This window comes from Monodelphis domestica, chromosome 4 (genome assembly GCF_027887165.1).
Source record: "Monodelphis domestica isolate mMonDom1 chromosome 4, mMonDom1.pri, whole genome shotgun sequence".
NCBI classification, from domain to species: domain Eukaryota; kingdom Metazoa; phylum Chordata; class Mammalia; order Didelphimorphia; family Didelphidae; genus Monodelphis; species Monodelphis domestica.
The window spans coordinates 386,394,534-386,414,824 of NC_077230.1; the positions used below are offsets into that span (position 1 = coordinate 386,394,534).

Genomic DNA, 20,291 nt, shown 5'->3' on the forward strand with positions numbered 1-20,291 from the left:
AATCATGAGTCCTTTGGGATTGTTTTGGATCATTTGTTTACTAGGAATAGTTAAATTATTTACAGTTATTCATTGTATAGCATTCCTGAAACTATGTACAATCTTTTCCTAGTTCTGCTTCAGTTCATGTAAGTCTTTCCAGGTTTTTCTGAGCTACTCTTGCTTATCATTTCGTACAGTACAACAGTATTCCTTTAAAATCATATACAATAATGTACTCAGTCATTCCTCAATTGATGGATATCTCTTCACTTTCCAATTCTTTGCCCCCACAAATAGAACTGCTCTAAATATTTTTGTACATATGGGTCCTTCCCCTTTTTGTTTTCTATCTCTTTAGGATACAAACCTAGTAATGGTATTACTGGGTCAACGAGTATATATAATTTTATAGCTTTTTGGGCATAGGTCCAAATTGCTCTCCAGAATGGTTGAATCAGTTCTCAACTACAACAGTGCATTAGTGTCTCAATTTCCCTACATCCTCTCCAAGTTTTGTCATTTTCCTTTTCTGTTTTAATATCTAACCTGATAGGTGTGGAGTGGTTCCTTAGAGTAGTTTTAATGTGCATTTCCTTAATTAATAATGATTTAGAACTTTTTTTTGCATGACTATAGAGAGCTTTATTATTTTATCTGAGAACTGCCTTTTTATATCCTTTGGCCATTTATCAGTTGGGGAATGACTGTATTCATATACATTTCTCTCATTTCTCTATGTATATGAGAAATGAGGCCTTTATTAGAGAGATTTGTAAAAAAAATTTGCACCATTATGTTTACTGTGCATTAATCTCCATCCTATTTCCCCTTGTTTAGTTTCTGACTACCACATTCCCCAGTTAGCCCTCTTTTCTATCAGCCCTATCCCCTTTCTGTTATCCCCTTCCCCTCCTGTTTTCCTGTAGGGTAAGATAGTTTTATATATATATATGCATGTGATTACTATGTTTTCCTCTCATTGAGGCAGTTCTAATGAGAGTAAGGTTCACATGCTCCCCTCCTAAGCTTCCCATCTTCTCTTCCACTATAAAAGCACTTTCATGTCCCTTTTCTGTTCAATAATTTAGCCAATTCTATTTTCCCTTTCCCCTTCTCCCAATGCATTCCTCTCTCTCATGCCTTAATTTTATTTTATTTTTTAAGATGCCATCCCATCCTATTCAACTTACATCCTTACCCTCCATCTATGTATACTCCTTTTAACTGCCCTAATAATGATAAAATTCTTAGGAATTGCAAAAATCAACTTTCCTTATAGGTATATAGATAATTTAACCTTATTAAATGTCTTTTGATTCCTCTTTCCTGTTTACCTTTTTATACTTCTCTTGAGTCTTATATTTGAAAGTCACATTTTCCAATCAGCTATGGATTTTTTATCAGTAATATTCAAAAGTCCTCCATTTCATTGAATACTTATTTTTCTCCCTAAAGGATTATGTTCAGTTTTGCTGGGTAGATGATTCTTGGTTGAAGTTCTGGCTTTTTTGTCCTCTAGACTATCATATTCCAGGCCCTCTGTGCTTTATTGTAGAAGCTGCTAAACCTTGTGTTACACTGACTATTACTCTACAATATTTGAACTATTTCTTTTTGGCTACTTTCAATATCTTTTCCTTGACCTAAGAGTTCTGGAATTTGACTATAATACCCCAGAATGTTATCTACCCTTTTTGGGTCTTGAACTTTCAGGAAGTGATTGTTGGATTCTTACCATTTCCATTTTACATTCTGGTTCTAGAATATCAGGGCAGTTTTTCTTGATAATTTCTTGAAAGATGATGACTAAACTCTTTTTGATCATGACTTTCAGGTAGTCCAATAATTCTGAGATGATTTCTCTTAAATTTATTTTTCAGATCAGTTATGATATTTCACATTTTCTACTATTTTTTCTATCCTTTTGACTTTGATTGTTTCTTGATGTCTCATAGAGTCATTAGCTTCCACTTGCCCAATTCTAAATTTTTAAATATGATTTTCTTGAATGAGTTTTTGTGACTCTTTTTCCATTTGTTCAATTCTAGTTTTTAAATTGTTCTTTTCCTCAATGAATTTTTGTACTCTCTTTTCCCATATGGTCAATTCTGCCTTCTAAGTTCTCTTCAGTGCATTTTTTTATCTTTTTCCATTTGGTCAATTAAAGAGTTGTTCTGTTCAGTGGACTTTTGTGCCTCTTCTACCAGTTGGCCTATTCTGTTTTTTAAGGTACTAATTTCTTCAGCATTATTTTTTTTTTGCCTACTTTACCAGTTCTTCCAAGATGGTGTGATATAAAGAGAGGTGTATTTAATATTCTCTTCACCTGTACTCTGGCCTGCGAGTAACCCCAAGCACTCTTTTCCACATTAGAACTGTAACCAGGGTCCCCTGCTCCCCAGTGGCTACAAGCACTGTTGTCTATTAGTGCTCCTCCTCACCCTGAGACCCTGACCCAGGATTGCAACCTGGAAGAGATCTGTATATAGGCAATGCAACAAGAGTCTTACTCCAAGAGGCAGCAAAAGGACCCCTATCATCAGCTTTTGAGCAATTGTCCAATTCCCCTTATCATCTGTGACTGAGAGCTCCAGAAGCCTTTGCTGCTTATTTGGCCACCCCCAAGGCTTGTTGGGGGTGTGGAGACCTGGCTTGGCATGTTGTTTCAAGCTCCACTTCCAACTCAGTGCAATATCTTTTTCATGCCAGCCTTCTAGGTTGTTTTGGGTTAAAAAATTATTTCAGTCAGTCTTTTAGTGAGTTAAGCTCCTGCCAAATTCATTGTGAGTCATTATATCATAGTTGTTTGGAAGGTGATCCGGTAGAATTCAGCTGGGTTTGTGTACCTTCTCTACCCTCTTGGCTCTGCCATTCGAGTTTTCTTGTTCTTTAGATTTGATTGACCTCTTTTAAATTCAGGAGTTAGTTTTTGGAAACTGAGGCAAGATCAGTTCAGTTTCATTGTTTGCCTTTTAATCTGATTATTAGTCTGTCAGAAGATTCTCTGCAAATAAAGGTCTTATAATAAAGGAGAAGATAGGACTGGACTTAGAAAATGACTTCCTGCAGGACTGTGACAAGGAAATCACTTTAAAAGACTGATATATATTAATTTAAGGTCGCCAAGGAATTCAGCTATGTAATTCCTAAATGAAAACTCAAGTCAGCAGTCAACCTTTTATGGAGTTTTAATTACAAACAGGAGGAAGAAAGGAATTAGAGATAGAGAGAAAGAGGGAGAGAGAAAGGGGAGATAAGGGAATAGGGCTTAAATACCCCCTCTGTTTAGGCTGGGCCAAAAGGCCCAAGCCCTTAGCTGAGGCAAAGAAAGGAGATCAGTCCCTATCACTCAAGTGACCAAAATGGAGAAACAGTCTCAGGGGCCTTCACCTCCAGCCTCCTTTGCACATGTCTGTTGAAGGTCATATTCTCAAATAATTAAATCTTGATCCTTGCTGCAGCCCTTCCTAAATCCTGTTAGGACTGAGTAGGGTGGAGATTGTATCAATTCTAAAATCAATCATGACTCAAAGAACTTCCTGTTCTATGCTTAAGCATAGGTCAAAGCCCTTTCCATTGTTCAGCAAAAGGTTTCTGTCCTAAAGCAGTCCCAAGTAGGGAGGAGAAGAATCCTCCCATGCCAAGGGGGTTCACATTCCAATAGAGTTCTTACTATCAGTAGGAAATTTTTTCCAAGTATGAAATTTTCCAATGGTGAAATTTCCAACATTCATAAGTCTAAGAAATTTTAAGGTTCACAGGACTCACTTGACTTTTACCCTCTTGAGTGAAGAAAGCCACCAGGATGGTCACAGGAAGATCAAACTAGAAGACTCTAAAATCAACCAACAAGCATTTTTTTTTACTAAGCATTTACTAAGCAATGTACTAAGTACAGTGCCTGAAATCTAGTAAGTTTCTACTAAATGCTAGTTGACTGATTTATCAGAGATATTAAACTACTAATAACCACGTCCAGAAGGATAGAGGCATTTCCTGCACTAGAGCCTGGACTGGACATGTGCAGGACTATGCCAACCTATTCCAATGACATTATAGGGAAGATTAAAAAAAAAAAAGATTGCTTGTGTCAACATGGAATCTAGAAACCCCAAACTTGTAGCCTAGTAAGAGGTGATGAGCCCCAAGTTTTAGGACTAGTTTGTAATTGGAGACCCCAAAACTTGTCCTTGTTCCCTGTTCCCTAAGAATCCACCTTGAAGGGAATCTCAGACTAGCAGTTTCAGACTGAATAATGGACCCCAAGGTAAAGACAATCCATTTGAGGTAGAGGCTAAGGCCAAGCTAAGGACAAGATTCTTCTTGTCTCCAGAAGCCTCTCCCAGTATATATCACACCCTCCTTCTGAGGATAGACCTTCAACTTACAAGACTGATGTGCTGCCTACTGCACTGAAGAGGTTCATCAGATCTTACTAGGCTACAAGTTTGGGGTTTCAAGATTCCATGTTGACACTTGAATGACTGATTGAGGGACCATTGAGTGATTGCTCAGGAAGGGGCAAGGGGAAAATAATATCCATAGCTAATGTGTGCTCAATAAAGTACTTAGGTTTGTAAATCTAGGTTTCCATGATATTACTCGGAACCTTGGAAGGCCACTACCAGAAGGAGGGTTGAGGGACAACCTGAACATGTATTTCATAGGTTCCACCTATAGCCATTAGTCTTTCTGTCTCTGTTATTCCTTTTTCAGATACCATGGATGGTCTCTCTTATGCCATCTCTTAGGCACAAGCCATATGGATGTCTTGTGGGCATCTCAAACTTAATATCTGCAAAACAGACTTCATTATCTATCTTTTGCCTCCTCTGAACTTTCTGGCTTTTTCAGGGGCATCACTATCTTTTCTGTCACCCACATTTTCACCCTCAGCTTTAACTTTGACTCTTTATCTTCCTCACCCCACATATCCCCAATCAATTGCCAAATCTAATTTCTATTTCTACAAGATCTCTTGCACCCAACACATTTCAAGCCTTCATTATCTTTTCCCTGAAATAGTGCCATACCCTTTTAACTGGTCTCGCAGGCTCAATTTTCTCTCCTCTTCAAAATATCTTTCAAACAACTGATATGGTGATTTTTTTGTAAAGCTCAGGTCTGACCCTGCCACTCTCCCACTTAATAAACCCTAGTGGCAAGGTACAGGGGGAAAGAGAAAGAGGTAAAGCTCAGAGAAACTGGGAAATTAAAAAGAGTAGATTTTATTCCCTGTGGATAGGTTGAAGGAGATTACTCCTTTAAGACCTGGAGAATAATGAATAGAAATAGAAATGATACCTATTTCTCAACCACACAGTGAGCTTTCACAAAAATTGTCTGTGAATTAGATTAAAAACTTCAGAAACAAATGCAGAAAAGTAAAAATATTAAGTGCATTTTTTCTGATCAGTACTATAATAAAATTATATGCAATAAAGAGCCTTTGAACATAGATTAAAAATTAATTAACTAAATAACCTCTTCCTAAAATATTTGATAGACCAAAGAGTAAGTTCTAGAAACAACAAATAATTTTATTAAATATAATGATGACAATAAGATAAATAACACAATTTGTAGGATATAGCCAAAAACAATATATTTCTAAATGCTTATATAAACAAGAGACAAAGAGTAGGTCAACAAGTTTGTTTGTTTTTTAAACCCATACCTTCCTTCTTGGAGTCAATACTGTGTATTGGCTCCAAGGCAGAAGAGTGGTAAGGGCTAGGCAATGGGGGTCAAGTGACTTGCCCAGGGTCATACAGCTGGGAAGTGTCTGAGGCCAGACTTGAACCTAGGACCTCCAGTCTCTAGGCTTGGCTCTCAATCCACTGAGCTAACCAGCTGCCCCTTTGACTTAAAAAAAACAAACAAACAAACAAAAAAACTAGAAAAATCAATAAATTAAAAAGTTCCAATTAAATGCAAAAAATATCAGTCATGAAAATCAAAGGAGAAATTAACAAAATTGAACATAGAAAACAACAAAATTGTCAACCATTGACTAATTTGAGTAAAAAAGAAACCAAATTACCAGTATCAAAAAAAGATTAATTCATAATCAATAAAGCAGAAACAAAAGAAATTACCAGTAGCTATTTTATCCAACAATATGCCAATGAAAATGACAATCTAAATGAAGTGAATGAATGTTTACAAATGTTGACTTTTTAAAACCACAGAACTATTAAATTGTCAGAAAAATCACTCTTTAATCAAGGTAAAGGGGTTCAGTGTGATAGTAGACCTCTACACAGAGCTACACAGAGGATTGAAGTCTGGATGCTCTGAACACTGAACCCTGGGAGAGCCAATTTTGCTAGATTGACAATTCCAAGGAACCATTAAAGTTGGGAAGCTTAAATATCTTTCTAGGTGTAACATGGGCTGAGGATGAGAGGGAGAGTTGATTGGCTTTACACTGGATGCAAAAAGAAAAGACCCAGCCAAGGGCTGGGTCACCTGATAAAAAAACTTTGACCTAAGGGAAGAAACCATTGGGACCAGAGAGTAGTTAATATCTGCTGGGATTAGCTATTCCCACCTAAACTACTTTAAAGTCTATTGTTAATCTGAGACCAGAGAAATGGGACTTTCCCTCAGGGAGGAACTCTCTGCCCTTGACAGGGTCAAACAAATCTTTAAACTAAGTAAACTGGGGGTCATTAAATCTTTCTAGGCTACAAGTTTGGGGGCTTCTAGATTCCATGTTCCATGTTGACACAAAAAAATAAATTGCCCAGATTAATAGAACAGGAAATAGAATGTCTAATTCTATTCTAAATTAAAGAAATTAAAGCATTAAATAAAACAAACCCAAGACTAGATTGATATACAAGCAAATTCTACTAGGCATTTAAAGAATAATTAGTTCCAATGGTACATAAACTACTTGAAAAAAAAAAGGAAAAGAAGGAATCCTACCAAATTCTTTTTATGAAACAAAAATGGATTTAATATATAAACTAGGGAACGTCAAAAGAAAGAATGATGAAGACCAATTTCTCTAATAGATATTGAAGCAAACATTTTCAATAAGACACTAGCAAGAACATTTCATTATTATATCACAAAGATCATACATTATGACCAGGTTTGATTAAATGAGGAATGTAGGGCTGGTTAAATATTAGGGAAACTATAAACATAATTGACTTTAATCTTAACAAAAATTATCCAATTTCTTCAATAGAAGTAGAAAAAAACTTGACTTAATACAACACCCATTCCTATGAAAAGCACACTAGAAAGTACAGAAATAAATGGAGCTTTCCTTAAAGTGATAACTAGCATCCATCTCAAATCAAGGAAATATAATAATAAGTAATATAATATAATATAATATAATATAATATAATATAATATAATATAATATAATATAATATAATATAATATAATATAATATAATATAATATAACATAATATAACATAATATAATATAATATAATATAATATAATATAATATAATATAATATAATATAATATAATATAATATAATATAATATAATATAATATAATAGTAAGAAGCTTTAGAAGTCTTTACAATTAGATTGGAGATAAAACAATTATCACCATTACTATTCAATACATATTGTACTTGAAATACTGGTTATGGCAATAAAACAAGAAAAAGAAATTGAAGCAATCAGCACAGGCAAACTATCCCTTTTTTCGTAGGTGATAGGATGGTTAGAGAATGCTAGAGAGGAAACATGGGCAGCAAGTGGATAGAATAGACTTTGATAGATAGATAGACTTGGAATCAGGAAAACATTATTGATCTGACCTCAGACACTAGCTGTGAGACCCTAGGAGAGTCATTTAACCCTGTTTGCCTCAGTTCCTCATTTGTAAAATGAGAGGGACAGGAAATGGCAAACCACTCCAGTATTTCTGCCAAGAAAACTCCAAATTCCCAAAGAGTCAGATACAGTTGAAAAAGGACTGAACAAAAATAGTCAACTAAAAAATGAATAAAAACAATTAACAACTTCGGCAAAATTTCAGGATACAAGATAAAAACACACAAATCATTAATATTTTTGTATGTTACTCAAGGAGAAATTCTATTTCAGGAAGTTACAGATAGGGGGCAGCTGGGTGGCTTAGTATATATATACACTAATATATAATGTTATATATTAGTTATTAATATTATATATTATATATAATAATAATATATATATATTAGCACTATAAGTACATTCTTGGTGGAGTAGGGAAGACATTTCAAATCTATAGATGAGGAAGAGTTCTCAACTGAACATAAAAAGAAGTTTCTAGAACAAAAAAATTGATAATTTTGATTACATAAAATTTAAAGAGTGCAATACCAATGTATCTAAAATTAGAAAAAAAAACTGGGGGGGGCAGCTGGGTAGCTCAGTGGATTGAGAGTTCAAATCTAGCCTCAGACACTTCCCAGCTGTGTGACCCTGGGCAAGTCACTTGACCCCCATTGCCTAGCCTTTACCACTCTTCTGCCTTGGAGCCAATACATAGTATTGACTCCAAGAAGGAAGGTGAGGGTTTAAAAAAAAACTGGGAAAAGGGAAATGAGTGATCTTTACCACTCAAGTGGATGGGGAGCACAGGGCAATCAAGTCTTCCCCAAGGAGGAGAATCCCATACAAAAAGGCTCTGAGTTTTGAGTTGCACATGCAAATTGATCCCTAGAAAAAACAAAAAGAAAAAGAGAGATCTTTGTTTCTGAGTTACTATTTCAATATAATTGCTTTCCTTTGTAATCAATCTTTTTTTTTTTAAACCCTTACCTTCTGTCTTGGAATCAATAATGTGTATTGGTTCCAAGGCAGAAGAGTGATAAGGGCTAGGCAGTGGGGGTTAAGTGACTTGCCCAGGGTCACACAGCTGGGAAGTATCTGAGGTTAGATTCGAACCCAGGACCTCCCATCTCTAGGCCTCACTCCCAATCCACTGAGCTACCTAGCTGCCCCCCTTTGTAATCAATCTTATGTCCTTTGGATTATCAATTTTAAAATATGATTCTGAGAAGGGGTCCATAAGTTTTACTCAATTGGCAAACCACTAGATTGTCAAATCACTCCACACAAATAGAGATCTAAATGACTGGAGAAATATTAATTTCTCATAGGTAGGATAATCCCAGGACACACACAAAAAATTATAAACCTTTAGGGGCAGCTAGACAGGTCCAGAGATCAAAGGTCATGGGTTCAAATCCTCAGACACTTCCTAGGTATATGACCCTGGTAAATCATTTAATCTTTATTGCCAATCCTTACTGCTTTTCTGACTTGGAACCAATACACAATATTGATTCTAAGATGGAAGGTAAGTAGGGCAATGACCAAAAATCTTTGGACACTCTCCCATTATGATAGAAGTTCTTTTAGTGCCAGCTCTTCTGTTCATATTTCAGAGAATGAGAGCTTACAAACCCCTATTACAAGTGTTACAGTCAACATAATATGTGGGTTCACAGCCTTCCTTTTAGCCTGGTCCCTAGCGAGGGCCCCTTCCCTTGTTCCCTGTGTGTGGAGTGGAAATTGAGGGGACCTTGAAAATTTCAAAGTATGCCCTTTTTAACCACTATTAAAATATGACTGGAAAACCATCACAGAAAATGTAATGCTTTATTGAGAGATTGAGAGAAAGGGAAGGAGGGAGAGAGGAGGGGGGGAAGAAAGAGGGTGGGGGATTTGGTCATGTCTGCCTCGGATGCACCAGGGGACAGAATGACTAGTGCTTGATACAGTTGACCTGATACCAAAACGTCTTCTGGTTTCCAAAGACCCTCCCAATTTATAGGAATTGACATTTCAAGAGGTTGGAGACAGAATGTTGAAGAGCTTTACAATGGCTTCATTCAAACAAATTGGGAAAATAACTTTACAGTGGGTACATTCAAGCAAATTAATATTTTAAAGAAATGGTCCAGGGTTGGAGACAAAGGTTTGTTGTTTTTTAAACCCTTACCTTTCGGCTTGGAATCAACACTGTGTATTGGTTCCAAGGCAGAAGAGAGGTAAGGGCTAGGCAATGGGGGTGAAGTGACTTGCCCAGGGTCACACAGCTGGGAAGTATCTGAGGTCACATTTGAACCTAGGACCTCTTGTCTCTAGGCCTGGCTCTCCCTCCACTGTGCTATCCAGCCCCCCCCAGAGACAAAGGTTTTAATCCAGAAATAAAAGGGTAAGGATATTATACAAAGAGAGGAGGAAGTCAGAATTGGGTTCTCTGGGTGGGGTTGAAGTCAAGCCACCAGTTTTGACTATGGGGAAAGAAACCTATATAACTGGAAAGAGACTTCTATGACAAAAGGGTACTCAGTCATTTAATAGTGGGAATTCATACAATCTTTAATTTTCCTGAATTGTTGATTTTCCTCCATTCTCTTTGGTGTAGCATGATTCCATTAAGTTCATATGCATGTGGGGGCAGCTGGGTAGCTCAGTGGATTGAGAGCCAGGCCTAGAGACAGGAGGTCCTAGGTTCAAATTTGGCCTGAGACACTTCCCAGCTGTGTGACCCTGAGCAAGTCACTTGACCCCCATTTCCCAGTCCTTACCACTCTTCTGCCTTGGAGCCAATACACAGTATTGACTCCAAGAGGGAAGGTAAAGAAAGGAGCCTGAAGAGAAATGAGGGGGAGGTGAGGACAATTGAAACCAATTTTTACAAGTTTTTGGATATTAACTTTAAAAAATATTTTTATTTATTTTATTAATTTAGAATATTTTTCCATGGTTCCATGTTCTTTCCCTCCCCCACCCCCACCCCCACCCCTACCCCCACCCCATAGCCAAAGAGCAATTCCATTGGGTTTTATATGTGTCATTGATCAAGACCTGTTTCCATATTATTGATATTTGTTCTAGGGTGATCCTTAGAGTCTCCATCCCCAATCTTGTCCCCATCAAACCATGTGATCAAGCAGTTGTTTTTCTTCTGTGTTTCTGCTCCCACAGTTCTTCCTCTGAATGTGGATAGTGCTCTTTTAATAACTTGAGAATGACACACTAATTTCTTACTCCATACACCTGAGGAGTCCATGCTATCTCTATTCCCCATATGAAAAAAAAAATTATAAACCCTTGATTGCTAGGTGTATGTGGGTCCAATGATTTTTTATAATCAATACTTGTCATTTGTGTCTCTTGGATTCTTTATCTGTATTTACCTTCCACCTTCCTACTAAACCTATTAGTTTACTGATAGTCACTATTAGCATCACACCCATCTTTCTTTCTTTTAGTCTTTTTTAAAAGTCTTAATCTTACGGAAATAAGACTTGAGTGATAATACATGTATAACCCAGTGAAATAGCTTGTCAACTCTAGGAGGGGGAAGAGAAGAAGAGAGGGAGACAACCAGAATCATGGAACCTTGGGGAAAACAATACAGACTCTTACCCTCTGTCCTAGTAACAACTCTTAAGACAGAAAGGAAAGAGATAGGCAAACAGGGTTAAGGGAATTGTCCAGGGTCACACAAATAGGAAGTTTCCCAGACCAAATTTGAATGAAGGTCCTCCAGACTCTAGGTCTGGCATTCTATCCACTTGTGCCACCTATATACCCCTTCCCTTTTATTCTTTACATGCACATGCAGCCTTAAATTTCCAAACAGATTTCTATAAGGGCACGTTTACATGATGACCAACTGAACCCCACATAGAAAAAGTAAATAAAGGAATTTTTGTAATGGGGCTGGAAGCTTAGGAAAGAAAGGCCTTTTCCTGTGGAAGGGGGTGAGTGAGCTGAGTCTTGAAGGGTGCTGGGCATTCTGAGTGGTGGAGGTAAGAAGAGGAGTATCCCAAACCAGGGGAAGAGCTTGTACACTAGAAGGTGGAATGAGCAATGGGGCAACTGCAACGCAGTTGCAGCTTGAGCTGAAACAACTGATGTGGGAATATTATTCAAGCCTGGAAAGGAAGGGAGGAGACAGAGTATTAAGGCCTGGAAGGTCAGAGGGAGGAAGAGGAATTTGAATTTTATCTTAGGAGGCAAAAGGGAACCTTGGGAGCTGGCAAGGCCACTGTAGTATTTTAGGAATACCAATTTGAAAAAGGTCAGAGGAAGGAATGGAGGGGGAAGAAATTGGAAAAGAGAAACCATTATAGACAATAGTGCAGGTGAAAGATAGCAAAGGATTCCCTATAGGTAAAAGCCTAGTGAGTAGGGAAGTAGTAGTGGTAGTCTCTCAGTGTCCGAGAATGACTATTGTCTTTGTGCATTATCATCTATTGATGTACCCTCCTGTGGCTTTGGAGTCCAAAGGCTGAGGCGCACAGTTTGTGGCACATGGGGCATGGGACGCCAGTTGTTACGGGAGGTGCGGTTGTGGCCTGGTGTTGGCGTTCACATGCAGCGGCAAGACGTCGACGTCGCTCATCTTCAAAGGTGGTGGCGGCCTGGTTAATGTGGGTTCGCCAGCTGCTTCTGACAGAGGCAGCGAGTTCTAGTTGCTTTGGTGTAATGCCAGCCCACTTCAAGTTGGACTTTAGCTGATCCTTGAATCTTTTCTTTGGTCGGCCTTGTTTCCTGAGTCCAGCTGACAGTTCACCATAGAATACCTGCCTTGGTATTCGCTGTGGGTCCATGCGGATGACGTGTCCAGACCATCGTAGCTGGGCTTGGAGGACCAGGACTTCGATGCTGGTGGAGTTGGCTCTGTCGAGGACTTCCTGATTGGTGATTCGGTCCTGCCATCGGATCCTCATGATTGACCGGAGCAAGCGTTGGTAGAATTGCTCCAGCTGTTTCATGTGCTTCCGGTACAGTGTCCATGTCTCGCAACTGTACAGGAGAGGGGAAGAATAATACTAATAAACATTATTATCGCAAAGGGCTTTAGGTAGCAGGTCAATAAGCACTTAAGATTTGACTGTATCTGTCACTCCTATCCAGGGGGCTCAGAGGGTGTGGATGGTTGACTTTTCAGACCCGGACTCAACTAGGGGTTTCTTAAAGGCACATTCCTCTGGGACTGGGGTAAATCTGGGACTTCATAAAACAAGGTTGTCATATGGAATGCCTTGTTTGGATTACTACCAGAAGGTCAGGATCACTTGAACAAGGGGAAATAGATTGGAATAAAATGGGAAAAGGGGCAAGTTATAAAGGACTGAACTGGAGAGGATTTTTTATTTGATCCTGGAGTTGATAGAGAGCCACCATAGTTACTAGATAACTATCTGTTGGAATGGACTACCTTAGAGGCAGTAAAGCTGTCCTTCTATAGCAAGGGTCCCCAAACTTTTTACACAGGGGGCCAGTTTACTGTCTCTCTTACTCTTGTAGGGCCAGACTATAAAAACTTAACCCTAACCCTAACTGGGCAGCAGTATACGCAGTGCAGAATCCCTTCTCCCAGAATGCCACTCACCATCTTCCATAGTGCAGCCACATAATCCTTTGCATGGTGCCTTGTTGTAAGGCGCCACGACACCGCAAAAGATCAAGTCACCAGAAGTAGTACTGTATGTTAGTGATGCCCCACACAGCTATGACTCCTCTCACCGACCACCAATGAAAGAGGTGTCCCTTCCAGAAGTGGGGGGGGGGGCTCCCTGATACATGGTCTTAGGGGGCTGCATGTGGCCAGAGGTAGTTTGGGGACTTCTGTTCTATAGCCACAGGAGAGTGGTCACCAGCAGAGAAATGCTTGAGTCATTGAAGCCTGGGGAAGGATGGACATAAGACTTCTGCTCTGAGAGCTAGCTGAAATTGGAATCACATCGCCATGGGTACAGTTATTAATAAAGTACATTAAAAAAAAAAGGGAGTAGGGAGGGCGAGATGGACAGATTTGCCCTTTGATAGTCAAGTGGAGAATAGCCTGGACTGGAGATTTATGGCCAGATCAATTAACTGGCTATTGAATAGTCTAGACTTGCACTAGAGTCTGGGAAGGGGCCCTATTCAAGAATGTTGTGGTCAAACCTATTAGGTGGTTGCCATTTTGATTCTCATGTAACATATGAAGAAACTGAGATAGAAGCTGTGACTTGCCAAGGGTCACACTGCTGGTGCTCAAGACTGGATTTGAATTTGGGTTTTCTTTTTCTTAAAAACAAAACAAAACAAAACCCTTACCTTCTGAATTGGTTCCAAGGCAGAACAGTGGTAAGCTCTAGGCAATGGGGGTTAAGTGACTTGCCCAATGTCACCCAGCTAGGAAGTGTCAGAGACCAAATTTGAACCCAGGACCTCCCATCTCTAAGCCTGACTCTCAATTCACTGGGCCACCTAGGGTGTCCCATGAATTTGGGTTTTCTTGACTCCAGGACCAATGCCTAGGGTTTGAGGACTTGACACAATCAATGCAATGCCATTCACAAATAGGAACATCTAGACAATCTCCCCAGAGGAAGAGAACCCTCTTTCATTTACTTTGATCAGTCATGACAATAGTGAACATTTTGGAGAAGCATTTGTCTTCCAGTATTGACAGTTGAATCACTGAGCAAAGTTGTCTCAGGTAATTATCAGGAGGGTTGAATGCAGCAGCTGACCATCAGCCAACTTTGCCTAAGATCATCAGTTGACCTTGTGGTCTATTTGGTTCTTTATCTAGAGTCAAGTGTTGCCTGAGGGCACAAGCCACTGCCCCAACTCCCAGAACCATAGACTCACCTTTCCCAGTTTAGGAATGTAAAACCATTTATGTATGCAATCCCTTCTTTGGATAGTGACAACTAAATGTATTTAAACATTCTTTTTCTTTCCTAGTCCTCTGGTACCCTGAGGGAGCCCAAATTGTAATTTTCTAGCTTCCTGTAAAGACTTTAAAAAAATGTATTATTTCTTTGTAGTTTTGTTTTATTCAGGTCAACTCAAGCATTGATTTTGGAAGTGACCAGAGAGACTTCTTTTAGGAAGAGTCAATCTGTTTTGCACTCCAACCCAAAAACTTTTACCTAACTTTAAAATTTTTTACCAACAAATATTTGCAGCCTGGATACCTCTTAGTCAAATATGTGCCCTTGAAAATACATTCTGTGAAAAAAAAAATACACATATTCTGTGATATAAAACATGGTCAAAGATTCCTGATCTCCTTTCCCCCTGAGATCTGACTGCTAGGTCTAGAATTCTAGTGGCCAAGTTCAGGAAAATGCCATAAGTTAACTATTTAGTGCAACACTTTCTGTGCTGGCAAAAAACCAGTAACAAAATGACATTTTCATTAATTTGGGATGAACTAAATCAAATGTGGCAGGTATATAAATGTAATGAAATATTCTTGTGTTATAAAAAAAGGGGAAAGTAGGATTTCAGAGAATTGTCAGAAGATTTCTATGAACAGAATCTGAGAAAGTTAAGAAAAATCTGAAAGACAATACACAAGAATTAATGAAAATATTTGGGAGCCTCTAGGCATTATAGTGGATCAAGAGCCAGGCCTGGAGTCAGGAGAACCTGGGCTCAAATTTGACCCCAAATGCTTCCCAGCTGTGTGACTCTGGGTAAGTCCAATTTTCTAACTCTTATTGTTCTGCCTGGAAGAGATAGAAATTCTAAGGCAGAAAGTAAGGGTTTAAAAAAAGAGGAAGGAAAGAACATTTGGCTGGAATACAAAAATAAAAGCAAAGAAAGTCTCTGCCTTCAAGGAAATTACAGGATGGTGAATAGAGTCAGAAGATTCACATACCTGTTCTAGGAGTAATAACTGTATTGATTTGATTATATAGAACTGGAAAGGGGGTTAGGGTCAGAGGACAACCAGGGAATAACATATGCTTGAGGCCCACTTGAAATAATGGGCTCTGAAGACTCCTCTGGGGAATCAGACTGTAAAGGGAAGGTAGGAGGGTTGGGTGGCAGGCGATATAGAGATTATAGGAGTAAATCAATTCAATGTAGTTTCTGGTTCTGGCAGCTGGTAAGATGACCAGGGTACAATGACTAATAATAACATACATAAATAACCCCCAAATACCAAGACAAAAACCATTTTTGCCTCAGAAGAATGGATGAAAAATGCACTTGTAGAGTTGGGGAATATGAATATAGAAATTTGCATACACTGTCAGATATAGTTGTAATATTTCTGAACTTTTTTTGTTACAAAATGAGATTCATCAGTGTACGTGTAAGATTAAAGTGATAAATGCAGAAGTGACTGATATATTTTAAAATTAATTAAATTTATTAATAAAACAATTAAAATTGCTTATTCCCATCTCATTTTCATCAAGGGGGCCAAGTGTGTGTGTATCTATATGGTAAAAAAAATTGTGTCTGTGTGTGTGTGTGTATATTCAGTAAGAGCATTCTCAATAAATTTTTATATTAAGCAGTCAATGGGCAAGTATTTGTTAAATCTTGACTATATGCTAGGTTCTGTACTAACTAGGAAATGGAAATACAAGCAAATTTTCAATCTTCAAGCGGTTTATATTCTAATCCTAGAAACAACATACACCTAAGGAAAGATACAAGAGAACAGGGATAGTATGGAGTTGGAGAGGAGTGGAGGGTGTGGGAAATCAGGAAACATTTCATATAGTTGAATGTTGGAGGAAACCAAGGATTCCTAGACTGAGAAAGAGATGGAGTGTATTTTAGGCAAGGAGGATGGCCCCTAGGAAGTCAGGGAGATAAGAAATTGAACAGGTCAACAAATAGATGGGGTAGTTCTGGGAGAGAAGTCCTTTATACTCCCTGAAAAAGGAGAACTGGGTATGAACAGGATTTTGTATTTCATTTTAGATATAAGAAACTACTTGGGAGCTTATTGAGTAGGAGGCTAGCATAGACCTTCTCTTGGGGAAAATTACTTTGGCAATTTCGTTGAAGATAGATTGGAGTCATGGGGAAGGCCTGGGGCAAGAGGACCAATTAGGAGGGCTATAGCCATAGTCTAGAAAGGGTTTAAAATGAGTATTCCCGGGAGGTGAGAAGAAACACAAGGTGGGTGTGAGTAGGTGGAGGGACCTAAAAAAAGGGAATTGCAAAAGAGGAGAACCTGGGTAAAAAGAAGTTGGTTGGTAATGATTAGGAGGGAAAAAAAAGAGAAAAGAGAATTTGGGCAAATGAGCAGGAAGATTATGCATTATGCTTCCTGGATAGTCTCAGGTCTAAAGAAAGGTAGAAAGGTCCTCAGCAGCTCGGTTGAACCTAAGGATGAGTCTGGGAGGATGGGCTGACCTTGATGGGTCATTAGTCGCTTACTCCCACTAAACAGACGGAATTTCCATTTGAAAAACTGAGTGAATCAGAGACTATTTGGGGGTGGGGTAGAGCCAGGATGACAGATAAATCTCCAAAGGTTGGGCGGGGGGGTTAGGATGTTTGCTGGAAAGCTAGGAATAACCACCACATAGTGTGATCCTCTTCTAGCCTAAGTTTCCATATCTGTAAAATGAGTAATTTGAAATTAGTGGGTATCTAAAGTGTCTTTTCCAAAAGAGCATTAAAAGAGACTGTGATGAACGAGCTTTCCCAGAGACCAACAGAAGGGGCAGGGGATGAAGGACAAAAGTAGGAGGAAGGAGGAGCAGTTTAGGGAAAGGATGGAAAGGGGATTAAGCCTTCAAACAGTCGTCTGGGGGTGTTGCAAGGGGTCATTTGCACTTCTCTGGGAAGATGCACTAAGGAGAAGTGGTCGATGTCATTCTATCATTCACTGGGGCTCAATCATGAAGAGAAAAGAAAGACGGGATAAGAAATAGGCCAGAAGAGCCCTCAGACTACATTTCCCAGCATGCACTATGCCCTGGGGCAGAGGAATGGAGGGGTTGGATTCTGAAACACAGAACCCTGGGACTTGTAGTCCATCTCTTTATCCCCCCACCCCCATGCGGCTCATTCTAAACATCGGGATGAAGGAGGGCTGCTAATTCTCGACCGCTGAGTTGCAGCTCCAAGTTCATGGGCGGTTCTTCCCCTCCCCCCAACCATCGCGGGTGCGCGCCCTGTAGACTTCAGAGCCTGAAAGGGAAAGTATGGGGAGGGGAAAGGGTCAAAAACCAACAGTGGCTATTCCCTGCCCCGCCCTCCCACCTGCTAATGAAAGTAGTGAGAGAACCTCCCCTTCCCCTATTTCCTCTTTTTCGAAGGAGGGGAAGAAACCCGATCTGGGCGGAGCTGACCTCTGTCGCGCAGCTTTTAGGATTCCCTAGCCCTTGGGGACGTGGCGGGGGCTGGGAGTCTCTGCGCAGGCGCGCGCTAGACGCTTCGGGAGCGCGCACGCGCCTCGGCGGGGAGTAAACGTCCAACGTCCGGGCGCGGGGGGTGTCGGGTTGCGTCGCGTCGCGTCGCGGTGGGTGCAGGGCTGGGCTGGGCCCGGACTGTGCAGGCGGCGGTGGCGGTGGCGGTGGCGGTGACGGCAGTGTCGGTGACTGAGGGGCTGGGCCGAGTGCGTGCGGGCGTGAGCAGGCTGAAGCAGCGGCCTGTCCTTCTTCGCTGACGGGAGACGACGGTCGCGGGGAAGCCATGGCCCCGCGGCTGCAGCTGGAGAAGGCCGCCTGGCGATGGGCGGAGACGGTGCGGCCCGAGGAGGTGTCGCAGGAGCACATCGAGGCGGCCTACCGCATCTGGTTGGAGCCCTGCATCCGGGGCGTGTGCAGGTGAGACTCCCTCCAGGGGCGGTGGGGGTGCGTAGTGTCCGGGGTCTTGTCCTCGGTCCTGCCGCCAGTCGGGGGCTGCCGTCGCCGCCGCCCAAACAGCGACTTCCCTGCAGGCACGGGGGCTGAGCCTGGCGCGCACCTTTCGAATTCCCCCAGGAGGAGCCAAGGCAACCGGCGCTAGTTAAATGCCTCTGGGAGCCCGTCCCATCGGGGGTGACGGCGAGCCCCCCTGTGGAGACGGGGAGCCGCGCTTCAAAGTTTGACTCGAAAGCGCCTAGAGAGTCAGAGCTCAATCGATCTCCGCCTTCACCTAGAGAGCTGGGCGCTATTAATCTCTTCGGCATCTCCATTTTACCGTTGAGAAAACTTGATGATTGTACGGGATCACGTTCTAGGTCTCCTAGTAGACATTTAATTAAGTGCTGGCTAACTCCATTGGGGAAAGATTTTACAGCGGGCCGGAGAGCTGGTTTAGTTTAGGATCAGATTTGGAGCTGGAAGACATTTCAGACACTTCAAGCTCCTTTACACCTGAGAAAATTGGGGACAAGAACGACTTAGGGACTGCTCCAAAGTATCATGAGTGCGATGTATTAGAGGCGCAGTATTTGAATTCAGATCCTTCAGTTCCTGAGCTTGCTTCTTTCTCACTTCAATAATGTTTTTATATCCTTAATCGTAAACCAAGTGATCACATTAATCCTTTAGATAGTAAACGTAACTATGATTTTAGAAAACGTTAGTCGCAGTCAGTAAATTAACATAGGACTGAGATGTAAACTATCCACAAAATAGTTAGATATGTTCAGTTCTGGTTTATAGCCCAGACATCTTCCTACCTTGCTTGCCGGCTAAGGGGTAGGCTATCTAGGTTAAGTGACTTGCTCAGCGTCCATCCCGCCCCCGCCCCCGCCCCCGCCCCACCAGGAAGTGTTTGAGGTGAAATTTGAACCCAGGTCCTCCTGATTCCAGATCGGCACTGTTAGCCAATCATTTTACAAGCACTCATTAAGCGCCTGCTGTTTGCCAGGGCACTTAATTAACACTACTTTTTTCATTTATTTCTCAAGGAGTGGGCATCCCTCCCTTTTTTTTTTAACCTTTACCTTCCGTCATAGAATCAATGCTTGTGCATTGGTTCTAAGCTGTGCTACTTAGCCTCTCCAAACTAGTGTTTTTTCCAGTGTGCCAATCTACTTAGCCATTATATAGCTTGCTTTGTATGTTTTCCTTTGCATGTTCTCTCCTATTCTAGACGGGAAGGGGACCTTTTTTTGCCTTCTGTTTCGCAGGTTGTAGGCACTTAATGTTTATAGAATTCATTTTAAAGTGTACGGAGGATCTGAATGTAGGCAACTTACATTTGGACCAGCAACTCCCAGCCCGGTTTTTGGAGTGGGGAAGAGATGTTAGAATTCAGGTACTTTAGGGGTAAGGATTTTTTTTTAATTAAAAAATTTTTTTTCTTTTCTGTTAACCCGTGTTCCTTCCGAGGTTTTTTTGCATTTGATTACTAGGTTTAGAACTGGAGGAGTCCAAATATAGTTCAACCCCTTTTGTTTTACAGAGGAGGAAACTTGAGAGCCAGACTTGGAAAAAGTAATAAATTCTTATTATTTCTGAAGTGCTAGATCTTTCAACTGTAATCTCATTTGAAAAATAACCAGAATTGGGATAAGTCTAGGTCCAATGACATTTGGGGTTATATTTTTGAGGGAGAGAAATGAAGTTTTTCTTTAAA

The 20,291-nt window shown here is 40.4% G+C and overlaps 1 protein-coding gene across 7 annotated transcripts in view; it reads left to right on the forward strand.

Moving 5' to 3' along the window:
- Positions 1-18,416: 18,416 nt before the first annotated feature.
- Positions 18,417-20,291, forward strand: part of USP48 (ubiquitin specific peptidase 48) — a 70,472-nt gene continuing 68,597 nt past the window's right edge. For 6 of the 7 annotated variants that reach the window (XR_008911531.1, XM_001366343.4, XM_007491227.3 and 3 more), the window contains exon 1: positions 18,417-18,550. Coding sequence is in view for 5 of the 7 variants with exons in the window: in XM_001366343.4 (XP_001366380.1) it covers positions 18,417-18,550 (134 nt within the window). In the remaining 2 variants the exon portion in view is untranslated. Of the gene's footprint in view, positions 18,551-18,688; positions 18,927-20,291 lie in introns of those variants that run through there. The other variant, XM_056795628.1, reaches the window with a different exon arrangement.